The following is a 14,798-nucleotide window of genomic DNA, read 5'->3' as shown; positions in this document are numbered from 1 at the left end:
GTACTCGGCGGAAAAAATTAGGTACAAATACAGAAAATGGTGGCTTCAAAGGACTCGACGCCGACTGTGAACTCACGGTATCTGATAAAGATAACCTCGAAACTAATGGGATCTGATACGGTATCAAAATTGCAGGAACCTTGACGATTCAGACTTATGAAACCTGACAAAACTATCGTAATAAATTTCGAAATTTTCAAATATTTATAGTGTTAACTTCGAATACAATTGTTATAAATCCATGATTTGTCCTGAATACAAACTTACTAGATTAAGTGTCTTCTATTTTAATTCCAAATCGTGAGAATAATAATTATTTTCAGATTATGAAATGGATTTTGAAAAAGATTCTGTAACATATGTACTTACAAGACCAAGGTCATGTGTATTGAGTCTACGACCCTGTAACTTCTCTAAATTGGGTGTCACTATTCTGTATTGGTCCAACGAGTATCACACACGGGATCCCCATGAGTGTGTACCCTATGTTAAGTGTCATCTACTTTAATTCCAAATCGTGAGAATAATAATTATTTTCAGATTATGAAATGGATTTTGAAAAAGATTCTGTAACATATGTACTTACAAGACCAAGGTCACGTGTATTGAGACTACGACCCTGTAACTTCTCTAAATTGAGTGTCACTATTCTGTATTGGTCCAACGAGTATCACACATGGGATCCCCATGAGTGTGTACCCTATGTTAAGTGCCATGAGTTTTACTTCGCTCGTATCAGATTCCATATGTACAAGGTCAGCTGTGTCGGGTCCAACGAGTCCGGGATCGTGTCGTATCGGGTTTCATGAGTCAAGGGTCGTTCTCGTGTGTCCTAAGTTGTGAGTCCGAGTCTCGCAGTCTCGTGGACGAAAATGTTACGAAACGAGAGATTGCAGGCCCCGTTTATCATTAATCGAATACTAAACGACATTATGAAGACACGATATTCCGAGCCGTATGATACATTGACGTATCGATTTCGATACATTAGGTATGAGCGAATAATTAAAAATAATTGCCATCGACGGAACACGCGCGCAAGGTTTCTTTGCATAATCCAATGGAGATAGGTATCTGCTTGTTCGACAATTAATTTCTGCGATTGCTTGCAATTACCGCGCGTGTACCACTAACTACCAGTTTTCTATAATTCGTGGCATCGGAGCGAGAAGAGCGAAACTATTTGCTGCTCGCGAGGATTGTTACGTGGTAATTTAATGTTCATAATTAATGGGTAACCGTCCGCTGTCGGATTCTGTGGCAAGTTCGATACTGCAACGAGGAGATCTCACTTCAATACGTTGCAATAAAACTGCGTTTGTCTGGGTAACGAAGACTTGGGTTTCAATTTTGTTTTATTTTTATTTCTCGTCTAAAGAGTTTCTTGTACAATCTAGTTTGAGATTTGTTTACTTTGTCGATCATAGAAACCGTCGACGTTTGATCGCCTGCGATTGTTCGATTTTGACAAATTTATGTCACAGAGAGAAACAAGAACCTCTGAGTTGGTTGACTCGATACTGGCGTCAGTGGGCGTTCGAATACTATAACTTAACACCGAACAAAGCGCGAATACATAAATGCATATCTTCCTACAGCTTCTCCTTCCCTCTCGCTTTTTCGCGCCGCGATCCACGAGCTTTTTAGCATAAGACGCGAGGATAGGATCTTACAACACTCGCACGTGCCAGCAACTTTGTCTTTCTCGGAATTATTGGCCGTGCGAGAAATAGACAGTCGGTTTGATAAAATAACGCGCCTCTTTCCCGAGAAAATGACAATTCTATGGTGGAAGCTCGGAGTAAACGTACAGAATGGATAGCATTTATTATCATTTCATTAGCAACGCGTGAAAAACCACGCTGAACGCGTGTGTGCAATGTCTTTGCTTTAAATTTCAATGAAAAGTGTTACTTCATAAATAATGAAGAAAATCTACGATTCAGAGTGTTGGTTATAGATGAAATAATTGCGTCTATATTAACGATTGATAAAATCTGTAATGGGGGAATTCCGTTACGCCGACGATGAACCTTGCAATTTGCGATACTGGTCTCGAATGAATTAATTTACGTTTAATTAAAACGATTCGTCAAGAAGAATTCAGCGACACAGAAAATTTTATTCGTTAAGAACGAACATGAATTTGAAGTGAAATCATAAAGCTGTCGCAATAGTAGACAGTAATCCATTCATCTGACTCTAAGAAAACCAGCTATTTTTTAAAGTAACTTCAATCTGAACTTTTCTTGAAAACATGCAGGTTACTTAAAATAGCATGAATAATCGCTGTGCACACTTGTCCCTTTCACGTGATTGCTTACTCTAATTCATTATAATTTTTATAATTTTTTTATTTATATTTATATTTTAATTTATATTTATATCTAAATTTTATATTTATAATTTATTATAATTTTTATGTACTACCGTTGAAGAAATTTGATATTTAGAGTATTGCTTTTATAATGATAAATACGAGTTTGAATACAAATTCTTGTATCATTAATTTCGATGATATTAGAAAATATTAATCTAAGTATTTCGAAATCAATTACGTAGAAGGATACATTGTTGCAAGTGGTTTAATTTGGTTTCATCCTCTACAAAATGCATATAATAGATATATTTTTTGGTTGCATAAATTTTGCAAATACGTCTTTTTCCATTGCAATCTTTAATAAAATTTAATAAACGAGTTATTTGATTCTTAATTTCTTAATTTCCAACTATAACAAGTGCTTATTTCCCAATGAGAACCAAAAATGGTACTCGTAGTAAATCACGATTACAAATGTGAACGAGTCGATAGATTAAGTCGTTGTAGAATGCGAATGAAATTCGTTTATTGCACCTGACTAACCAGAATGCGTGACATTCAACAGAAACTTTCGAGCGGATCAGTGAAATTTGTCATCGATAACCGGTGGCCCCTTGTATAATGATCGCCACGCGCGATAGTTTATGGAGGAAGAGGTCGCGGTACGCGCGTCGCAGGATCAAAAGCCACGACAGAGAGCCTGCGTTTAATGTTGCCCCTAATTCATACGCGCGCTAAAGCGTCGAGGAATCTTGTCCCCTGCGAATAAATAAGCCAAGGCTCGATTAGACTCCCCTTGAAAATAAAAAACGAATCGAAAAACGAGTCAGGTTCGAGGTTCGTCCCGAAGGATCGCCCTCGAAGATCCTTCGTTGCTCCTCGTGGGTGAATTTTTAACCATCGTCGCGGAATGAAGCGATCTAACGAGCGTCGAGCAATCATTCTGACGCCTCCATACGTGGAGCAGGCTATTTTTGTTATTTTTTTAAACACCTCGGTGGAAAATACAAATGGAATTTTTCGAACATCGACGCCACTTTGTTTCTGAAATATGATGAAAACATTCCTAGTCAAAATGGCTATTTTTCGTTTAAAATTTTAAGAAGTTCTTGTGCAGTTCCATAGTAAGTTTGGAATTTCAAACTCTGTTTAGAGTCATTTTGAGAGAAATATAAAATTTCCTTTTAAAGAGTTTCATGTGCATTATCTATAGTAAAAAAATTTATTTCGATCCCTTAAGAAATATTTCATTGCAATCGTAAGCATATCAGAGTTGAGTGGCTAACTGAGAAATAAGCTAAATTTCAAGTGCATTTCTGTGCAAGTAGAGTATCGAGGAAGTGAATTTTTATTTCCTCGACAAGATACGCTGTTTCAATCGATGGCTATCATTCAATCCTTTATGAGATATCGGTGTTGCGCTGTAGCGCGACAGGCCACATTAAAAGCGTACGTTGGGCCTTCGAGCTTGGGGTCCTTTATTTTTTCAATGGGAGTCGTTAGGAAGGGCGTACACGAGGGCACCCTTTGACGAGAGTCGGCCGTCAAGGGACGAAAACGTCTCTGGAGAGGAATTTGAACGCGCCCACCCGGACCCGAACGATAAATACAGGGGGGATGGAGGGTCAGAAATTCAGATGCCGTAAATCTTGCGTGGAGGTCCTCGCGGGCGTGTTTTTTCTTCTATGCCAGAGCAACGAAGTCGAAAGTCCTTCAAGAAGATGCGTCTGAAGGCAAACGCGCCATCCGCGGGGCTTCGATAATCGTCCACAAATTATTCCAACGATCTTTATAAGAGCTAAAATATTTTATTTAACGACTCTAATATTCTTAATCCAGACATAATTATTTGTTTTCATTTTAAGGAGTCATCCCTCCGTGGAAATCGAGAAAAGCAAACATTTTGTAAATATTACTTGAAATTTGTTTTTAAAACTTAAACAGTGCATTCTACATATGTAAAAGATTTTTTTTGAAGGTGTAACAGGTGTAAATTACTATCTTTAATTCTAAATTTATACTTTAGTTCTATAGATGTTATTAAAACAAATCGAAATGATTTCTAACAATGCTCGTGGCGAAAAACGTTTATGAGGCAGCCTGTACAGCATATTAGAGCTCCCGACTGTTTACAATTTTTAGCATTCTTTGCGGGTTGCTCCATCTCTCCCACCGACAAATTCAAATGGTCCATTCCCATTCCGCGCCATGCACAATGCAATCTGCGGTCGTTATCAAAGAAATCGGCGACGCTGCCAGAAAAGTTACGCGCCATTGTGAAGGAAAAGTCGCAAACCAAGCGCGCGGCAATTCTTCTAAGAGCGAAACGGGCGGTTTTTGCGTCAAGTCTCGAAAAAAAAACCACTTCCACGTAGAAGGATTAAATTTCATGTTATTGCTAGACGAGCTCGCCGCGCATTAGCATACAATCGCGAAAACGAATAGCGCACGCATAAATATCGGCGGAAGGTCGCCGCGACGTCAAATTCAGATCGACCGCGGACCGATCGTATCGATACCGGTATTCTCTCCCTGAACCCCGTAGGAACGATCATTTCGCCGACTTAATAGACGTATTGTGCCATGAGGATCGTCGCCGTGGGGACGCGTATGGAAATTTATACGATGTGAGCGACGATACCGACGAGCCTGGAACGAAAGACGTATAATGGGCCTTCCCCTTGAAGCCCGGCACGACTAAAACTGCAGATTGTCTCGTTGGAGTTTTGATGTCTCAAGCACAGATTTGTCGTTAATCGCAATCTGCGTCCGCGTAACGAAGCATATAATTTCACGCGTCGCGACAGCCACCGTAATTTGCGAAAAGATTATGCATTTAAGAAGCTTGCAATTTAGAAATTTGTTCCTCCTTAAGCTCCTTTGGCTCTCCTCGCAGCCTTAGAAACGATAGAGAAGAACGTTGTGCCTCTGAAAGATCCTCAATCTTGTTTCTCGAGAAGAATATTCTATTTTTGATCCATCCATAACCGTGTATATAAAATGCATTATATTGGATTTACAATATGGTGTTCAAGAGTATACAAAAATAAAATTTTGTTGTCCATTCGCCATTTTTTAAATTTCGTTTGGAATTTCTGACATACAGTGTTATTTTAGAGTCATTTAATTTGACGACTTCCCTTATAGTATACGTAACAACGCGTATTAAAAATAATAAAACTTTACATGCGTACAGTTCCGAAATTACTAGGATTTTCTTCATAATTGAATCATTGTTGGTAGCGGTGAAGCTTCCCCTTTAAAATCGTTTTTGGTTTTTGTCGATCCGACTTTCCGTTTCGGAGATATTGCAATTTATGTAAATGCACTTTCTCGCACGTGATCGAGTGGCCGAGTGACCCAGTTACGCAATGTTTACTGTTTACTACGATCACGTGCAGTCATTGACCTCGCGACGTAAAGAATGAAAAGTAAACAAACCCCATCTCCGGAACTAATTAAGCTATCGACTTCTACAAGCACTCATTTTAAAGAGCATTTCATCCTCTAACCTATGAACGTAACAACTATTCTAATTTATGTTGCCTTCTATGTTTATTTTCATATTTACTTTGACACTACGTGCTAACTAACTAAAAATAATTCCCAACTACTCGAATTTTTTTCTCGAAAGTGGGTAGGATTTTGAGGGTATGTCTATTAACCAAGCATGATTATAATTGACCCCTGCAATCAAAAATAATTTTTCCAGAATGATTTGTAACTTTTCAATTTTCAGGGTAATAGACAGTTATGATCAGACATTATATTTTCAGTAATGAATTTTTTTCTCGAAAATGCGTAGGAAATTGGGGGTATGTCTATTGACCAAAAATGACTATAATTGACCCCTGCAAACAGAAACAATTTTTTTATAAGGATTTGAAAATTCTTAATTTTGTTGACAAATTTCACACCTTCTCGAATTTTTTTCTCGAAAATGCGTAGGAAATTGTGGGTATGTCTATTGACCAAAAATGACTATAATTGACCCCTACAAACAGAAACAATTTTTTTAGAACGATTTGAAAATTTTTAATTTTCTTGAAAAATTTCACGCCTTCTCGAATTTTTTTCTCGAAAGTGGCTCAGATTTCGGGGGTATGTCTATTCACCAAAAATGACTATAATTGACCCCTGGAAACAAAAATAATTTTTTTAGAACGATTTGAAAATTTTTAATTATGTTGACAAATTTTACACCTTCCCGAATTTTTTTCTCGAAAGCGGTTAAGATTTCGGGGGTATGTCTATTCACCAAAAATGATTGTAATTGACTTTCCTAGCTAAAGTAATTTTTTCAGAACGATTTGAAATTTTTTTTTTCGCTGAAAAATTGATCCAACTTTTGTTACAGTTGGATACTTCTTTCTCGTCTCTGGAGAGTTACCAATATCGAAACAACTGTTTATCCTTTTATTAAACTATACAATCGTCTTTAATTACATTTGTTGACGCAATTTCGAACGTACAATTCAACCGTGTACAATCGCTAATTCAAGACGCGAAAATAAACTGCCAATGAATTGATTCGTCGTTCTATCACGCTAAATAACAATTAACGGCGAATAATGATATAATTACTTAATTACGTTTGTCGGTGTAATTGCCAGGTAACTATTCTATTGCAATTAACCAGGGAGTAATTACTGACACTTTGTATTCCACTCTTTTGTATACAAAATTTCCACCGCGACGTTGCGCAATAGTCTTCTTTCAATTTTGTATTTTGATGATGTAACTCCAAGCGAGGATGACCGATATGCAATACCAGTGAGAAACGAGTGAATTCAAAGGTGCTGATGCATGCAAAACGTGCTGAACAAGCTCGAGAACAGAATCGTTTCTCGAAGTAGGTTAAACGCGAAAGAAAATTCCAGAAAATCATATTCGATCAGAATTTGCCAAAGATTAGATTAAAGGCTATTTTCAGTAGACGATCATGCTACGTTGGAACTTTCCTAACGCCATATTTTCAGATTTAGTTTTCAATTACATGGAAAACATATCATTAAAGAACACGTATGCTGTGAAATCTAACTCTGAACTTAAGATGTGCACCCAACAACGATCGATATGCACATTAAGTTAACCTTTTATGCAAGATTTCCTGCGCACATGAGATAGTTCTCTCGCAACAAGCAAACTGTTTGCGAGCCGTGAGAAATCCCCCGCCGAACAAAAATCGCATTCGACTATTTTCATAATTAGTCGATTTGTTATCGTAGACGACGAACTGCGCAGAACTCGTTAATCTGTCCGTTGCGACTTGGCGGAGGCTGTTAGGCCTGTTGCTCAATTACCAACAGGATGATGGTAAACAGCTGTCTCCTCCGAGAAAACGATCGATCTTCCTTTTATTCGCAAAACAATAGAGACGCGCGTATAAAAATGATTACGATGGCGGTTTGCAGCGATCGAACGAAAAGAAAAAAAAGAAAAAAAAAATACGACTATCGGTGACTCAATGACAAAGAATGCTTCTCTTGCGTTACCCTAACGATACCTTCAATATGCATTACACCGCGGTTTGCAACGATACGATCTGTGATTGGTCGACAAAAACACGGAATCATAAATAATTAAATTTACGTCATCTTGCAGGGAGACAAACACAATTTAAGGAGTAATCACTGTCGTTCTTTTTATGGACTCGTCGAATAGAATTATTGTTCAAATGGTTAGATTTCGCGGAGAAATTCCTCGCGTAAAAGAACAGAAAAGGAATTTTTAATCCTTTCATGAGTCATAGTTTCATTCACTGTTTAAGGGTGTAGAGAAATTACAGAGAAATCGAGAAGAGCTTTTAAAGCACATTTGACATTCATTATAAAATTAGAAACAGAGACTTGCTCTTGTAAAAAATGAAGTTTCTTTACCAAGCATGATTGCTTAATCGTAGCATCGTAACTGCATGTTTTACGTTAGGGGGGCACTTAAAACGCTACTAGTTTTTATATAGTTTTACGTCGTCGGTGCCCGTGCATGTAAAGTATTACATAAATGATTCGTGCAGTCAGTCATAAAGAAGATGTCTCGATCGCAGATGCAAAAGAGAACATGAATTTTCATACACCGGTGGCAAATTAGCATAACAGACGTCTGTAAATGAAAAGCTCGTGGGATAGCATCGCGTAAATGTAAAGATGTTAGAGATAGAAATTCTAAATTATTCAATCGATTCAAGTTCGAAATAACGGACAATTTATATTACATAAATTTATACAAATGAAATTTTAGAAATAAAAAGAGTAGGACATTTTTATCCAGAGTGTGACACAGAATTAAATTTAATAAGTGCAACGATTTTATTTTTACACGAAATGTTGCAAGGAACTGACACGAGTAAAGAGGAATGCAACTTCATGTTTCTGAAATACAAATGCATTTTTCTGGACGTTGCACTTATGAGAAACAGTGAATGATGTTTGTTAAAGCTTACCTTGCTCGGTGCAACAACCAAGGAGGGTGACAACGTTAGGATGACTACCGAGTTGTTGCATGATCTCGAGTTCTCGAACCAGATCCTCTTTCTCTCGATCGGAAGCACCTTCTTTGACTGTTTTGACGGCCACTAAACGAGTCGTTCCTTGATGACCGGTCAGATCGTCAGCTTCAGCCTTCCAGACCTTAACGATAGAAAATTGTGACATAGGAATACCTATTTAATAAGTGTTAATTCAACTTTTACATTGAGTAGATCGAAAAAGGTTAAGCTATCTTAGCAATTTTCTACATAAAGATCGTATCCAAAAATTCAAATATTTTGGAATTCTTCGAAACAAAAGATCGAAGAAGATTCCAAGAACTATCATGTCAGAAATTATGCGCTCATAGGACCGATTGTAAATAAACAATTACGCAATTATTATAATTCTCTCTAGCAGGAGACTTATGTAAAAAAGATTCCGCTAATTATCGGTTTGTTAATCGTAAAGTTGGAAGAATTACGCACGGAACACTTGATTGTCGAACATTTGGAGAACATTAGATCACTAAGCTGAATATAATAAAAAAGTTTCCTCGTTTTATCGTTATTACGTAACTAATTATTCGAATTATCAGCGAAATCAATTTCCATAATAGATAAACGAGTTACTTAAAGTCCGTTGTTAAGAAGCAAATTATGCAACGTCGGACCATATTTTTTAAAATACGAAAAGCTGCTATTCTTATGAATTCCCAGACTATTTCATGGGGCATAGAATCGGTGGTTCTGCCGGCGCTGAACGTTTCGCGTTAACGTTCGACGATTTATTATCGCGCTGACTTGGCTCTCTTGGTGTTTCTGTCCAGTTCGAAGTAGAAAATAATGTCTTACCTGGCCGAAGTTTCCTTGGCCGAGGACCGTCTGTAACCTAAGCTTATCTCTAGGAAACTCCCATCTAGATTCCTGCGACGACGGAGGCGGCGGCTTCTCCGCTTCGTGACACTGAAAAGAAAAAAAACGCTATTCAATCGCGACAGACAATTATTTAGAAACGAATTAAAACTGACGAGGAGCTCCCTCTGACGTTTCAGAAGTTTCAAAAATGGGTCAAATTTAATTCAAACAGTAGATAACTGTATTACATTTTTTATTTACAATAACGCTTAGATATTCTATTCGTTGAAAATGGCCCAAAACGTCCTGAATTGGGAAAAGTTTATTACAAAGAGATTCCATCGTAACATTATTAATGAAAGCGTGCAAGTCGATTTGATAATCGTTGCAGTGGTAATTTCGATATAATAAAATCGCGAACGTAGTATTCAGGTACCTTCGCCAAAGGTTAAAGTTATGATAATAAAACAAAAGAAACGTAAGCTTACCAAGTGTTGTATCCTCGGTAACTTCGTGATCGCCTTCTCAATGGACGTTTTGAAGTCTCCGTTTTCAAGGTTCAGCGCGTCCTTCCGGCAACTTATCTCCGACGATGTGTCAGACTCCTCGAGCACCTATGCAACATGAACGTCGTACGTTGATTTCGTAAAAATTTTCACGCGTAAAATTGCGAGTACGCGTCTCGTAAAATGCAATCCACCGTGGCTGCAATGTCAGGTAGCTACGCAGCATCGTGTGTTTCATTTATTTAATTACACGACTCAACGGGCCTCTTATCGTTTCGTTATAAACGAGAGTTTGTTCCGTCGTAACCGAGCACGAATCTCGCAGATAACGCTCGTTGAACTTGAAAATATGCAAAGCAGCGCGGCAGATAGAAAAACGACTTTGACGCAAAACCGAGAGACGATACGCGACTGTTTGCTTTTTTATTTAAAGAATGACGCTTGAAAAATGTCGTGCGAATCATTTCGCGACGCGTTTCGTTTGCGTTGCATCGAACGAGCTGTTTGCCCATGTCAGGAGATCGACGCCTAGTTTTAAAATAAATATTATTTTTAGAAACGACAAATCAGTGTCTGTATTTATAGAATTCTTTTGAAATTTTATATTTGTTTCGTCGAGCTTGTGTTCTCTGACGATCTCGCGTCAAAACTAACAGGTCCCCTCTTTCTTTTCGATGAAATTTCAATGCAAAGCGCGTAAAGCATATTCGATGTTTTCGAGGAAGCCCTCAAACGGGTTTGGCCCTTGGATCTTTTCATTCGTTTTTGTCTTCACGTGACCCTTTGTACCATCGCGAGAGTTTACAATCATGAATGTCCAGTTAGCTTCGAATTTATATCCTCGATTTTTACGATCGCTCGCGCTAAAAATAATCGAGCTGTGCCAGATAATTCGCGAATCGAGCATGCATTTGCAGATAATAAATCGACGTTGTTCGTTTCCTGCTGACGCGATTGAATATTTTGCTCTTGCTTAAAGAGCAAATTACGAACTTCCTCGATGCAACTTCGATGAATCGAAGTTTCCTTCTCGCGGTAACTTCGTCAATGAATCTCATTTTTCCTCGGCTTTTATCAATGAATTTCAATTTTTCAGTCTCGATGTTCGAGTTCGGCGCGTCCTGTTCGCGAGACGAGCAATTAAACTCTTATCGGAGACAATGGCGCGAACCATCTTCACGTTATGCAATTCCGTATTTATTTTCTCGTTAGGTTAAGGCATTATACTATCAAATGGATCTAAGATGATGGGACGTCATGGCGCATTCTCGCTCGAAGGAAGACAGCAGGTAATCCTCTTCATACAATGAACCTGACGATCGTAATTGTCGATTGAGCGACCATTCGCGGTGAATCATTGGCGAACCTTCGCGAACCATAAAAATTATTCGACGAGTCGTTGTGTTCGTGACGAGTTCAGGGCCGGTACGACATGTTTCACAAAAATATGCAACAAAATATCGCGTCACGATGACTCATTTTCAACATTTCGTTCATTAATCGAGAAATTTAGATGCTTGCGCAATTTACTGTGACACTGAAATGACAACGTATATCGCGAAATTGCTTGCCAGTAAGATAACAAAAATTCATTAAAATGTCAACACGATAGAAGTATATTTAAAAGTAAAAATTGATTAACGATTCGTGTTTTCAAAGTCGTTAAATAATTCATTGAACATTCCACGAAGTATTAGTAATAAATTTATTTGCCCAGTATTTGCATCAACGAAGATATCGTTTATAATTAGAAAATGTATTTTTATTAAAATTTATTGAATTTGCATCAAAGTTCCTAAGTGAGCACATGAATACTTTGATTTTAGAAATTTTGTACAAATAGTACGAAATGCACAGTAGAAATGAAATCAGAAACATTGATAATACTACTCAAGTAATTTCTTAAAAATTAAAATTATAAAAATTTACCAGGAACGATATAAAATTTGAATAAGCAAACAACGAATTACGAGTATCAAAAATAAATTGTGTTCCGAGAAATCATTTTTCCCAGAAGGTCCGTTACAGAAGATGCTTTCATTACCCAAGAGCGTCTGAAAAATATCCTTCGCAGAACTGATATAATCGCGCAAACAAAAAAAACATAAGCGTTCGAAGTCCTGTTACCACGACCCGCAAACTTTCCAGCGGAACTCCGAAACACCATCATTAATAAGCCTTCAAAGCATTTGCTTCCCAGTGGTTATGCCATTTTCATCAGAAGAAGCAATCTTTCATTACGCTTCATTCAGCGTCTTTCAACCTTGATGATCGTCGGAATACACGCTAACGCCAACTTACATGGGGACCACATAACGCGCTGTTAAGCACTGATTTTATCGAGACTTCGTAAATAGATAGACAACCAAAAAATATTTCGTATTTATTTAATCGTTTATTCAGATACTCCGTAATTTATCGAATAATAAACAATAAATATCATAAATGACAACTAGTTTATACATATCAGGTAAATGGTATTTTTTTAAGCGAAACAGTGATCTAGAATGTTCTTCTATGCTGAAAAGTACTGTATAATTAAATTTAATTTATTAATATTAAATGCTTCTAATTTAATTTATTATATATTAAATGCTTCAAGACAACGTTACGTTCACAAAATACAGTTAAAAGAAAATTCAAAGATCTATACAAAAGATATTACAAAACTAATGTTCCAGTAGATGATAGGCTACTACATAAATCTTTCAATATATGCACTTAATTATCTTACACTTTGCTATCGTCTTAACTTGAAATTTAGCCTACAAAAAATACTATTTTGACTGATTTATTGCAAGAACTAAAAAGGTTGTGCACCACTGGACAGCAATTAGATTTGGTTTAAACAAAGAATTGCTATCACATTTGTATAAATGAACTTCAATGTGCAGTGACGAGGAGCTGGTCTGACTGGTTACAGTACAATCTCCTTCCTATTGATCAGCCATGTCGATTACACAGCTGGAGCAATTTAATTTTGCAACCCAGTTGTTTCTCTTCATAATGAAATTGTTTTACCTACAAATCAATTAATAAGAATTCTGTCAAAATGTATATAATTTTAAATACATTTCAAGTTCTACATCAATCTGCTACAAAAGTTTAAGTCGAGAAATGTGTAACAATTTAAAGAATGTCGAAAAGACAAAGTTCGAGGAACCCTGGATCAGCCAATTTCTCGCCTCAAATGAAACATTTTTTTTTGGTTCTTTATCTGTCTACGTTTCCAAAAAATCGGTGTGTAAGGTGTCGTGTGGGTCCCCTCGTTAATTCGTCCGGCGCGATCTCGATCCAATTAATTCCTCGAACACGGAACCAGCTGGGAAGCGGCACTTTCGAACCCAGCCATCAAATTGTTGAACTTGACGCTACACACGCACAACTGTTTCGTTGGCCGCGAGATAACACGAAAGTCTCGGTTAATGGCTGGATGATAAATGCTCGTGGTCGTTGGTAATCCGCAGGCTGCGTAACGGTACATAAGTGGCATTGGTATACGATCTGCGTTTCGATTTTGCGATCATCGGCCAGATACGGTTTACGGTACACAATCGTAAATCAAAGTTTTTGCCGCGAGAACGTTCCGACGATCGGCAGCGACCGAAAGGAAGCTACACCCACCGGACGGGAATCGAGGTCAATAAAAATGAAACGTTTCGACTTCTGCGCGTTTCGAAGCACCGCCATGATTCACTGTATCGATCGTGGATTCTCGTTGCAGAATTCATCAAAACTGTTTCCAGGAAAATCTCCGTCGAAAATCGACGCTGTCTCGATCCGATTTCGAGCCGGAAACGCGGCATGCAAATCGTGTTTTCGAAACGCGAACTGGAGGAAAATAATTTCGACGTGAGGATCCATCATCGCGGCGCGTCAACCAGTTTCGCAATTGCGATTTAATTATTGGGGTATCCCAGAAAATATGCGTCTCGAAACACCATTATTATATATTTATTTATATTCTTGTTTTTACTTTTTTAAGTTTCAGGTGTAGGAGAATATTTTATCTAGATCAGGCTGTGTCGGATGTTCCAGACATTGGAGAAAGCGTAGCATGAGGCTGTATTTCAATAACTGTCGTAAGTGAACTTGTTCTTATGAGCAAAAAAAATATTCGAACCTTCTGAAGAATATTTTCAGTAAAAGTGCATCGAATGCGAGAATTTTTAATTTTATTAGAATAACTCTGTTTTTTGCATCCTCCATTTCAATCACAACAGAATATACATAGGGATCAAACCCATAAATTATAAAAACAGTAACTTTAATGCTCAAATAGTGAAAAAGAAACGGAGAATATTTAAAAAAACAAGTCGAAAATAAGGAAGAAACTTTTTTCGTTCGAGGCTTCCTTTTCGAGATAATAGAGTTACAAATAGAGTACGATTTGTCTGACATGTCTGTCCATTGATCAATGTTTCTACTTGCGTTGATATTTTCAGTCAATTACCTCGAAAACGAGGCTTCGAATTAAAAAATTTCCCTCTCAACTTTTTATTTATTTCTTCGCGTAGAATCACGAATTGCATCAAAAATTGCACAACAGTACAATTTTTCAAAATTCCACTTCGAAATCTAATTTTCTGCAAGAACATGCATCGATTCCATAGACTGCATAAAAGTAACCAAGAAGGAAAGCGACTAA

At 37.5% G+C, this 14,798-nt stretch overlaps 1 protein-coding gene across 1 annotated transcript in view; it reads right to left on the bottom strand.

Annotated features, from left to right (window-relative positions):
- Positions 1 to 14,798, bottom strand: part of LOC122395904 — a gene marked incomplete at its 5' end in the record, with an annotated part of 30,841 nt that overhangs the window by 11,298 nt on the left and 4,745 nt on the right. Inside the window, 3 exons of the mRNA XM_043393818.1 lie at positions 8,763 to 8,949; positions 9,642 to 9,752; positions 10,133 to 10,258. Of these exons, the coding sequence (XP_043249753.1) occupies positions 8,763 to 8,949; positions 9,642 to 9,752; positions 10,133 to 10,258 (424 nt within the window). The remainder of the gene's footprint in view (positions 1 to 8,762; positions 8,950 to 9,641; positions 9,753 to 10,132; positions 10,259 to 14,798) is intronic.

The sequence above is a fragment of the Colletes gigas genome, unplaced genomic scaffold (genome assembly GCF_013123115.1).
Source record: "Colletes gigas isolate AHSC1104 unplaced genomic scaffold, ASM1312311v1 Colletes_gigas_Sc00006, whole genome shotgun sequence".
Lineage (NCBI taxonomy): Eukaryota > Metazoa > Arthropoda > Insecta > Hymenoptera > Colletidae > Colletes > Colletes gigas.
The sequence above is the reverse complement of the archived record's forward strand: the minus strand, read 5'-3'. Positions and strand labels throughout refer to the sequence as shown.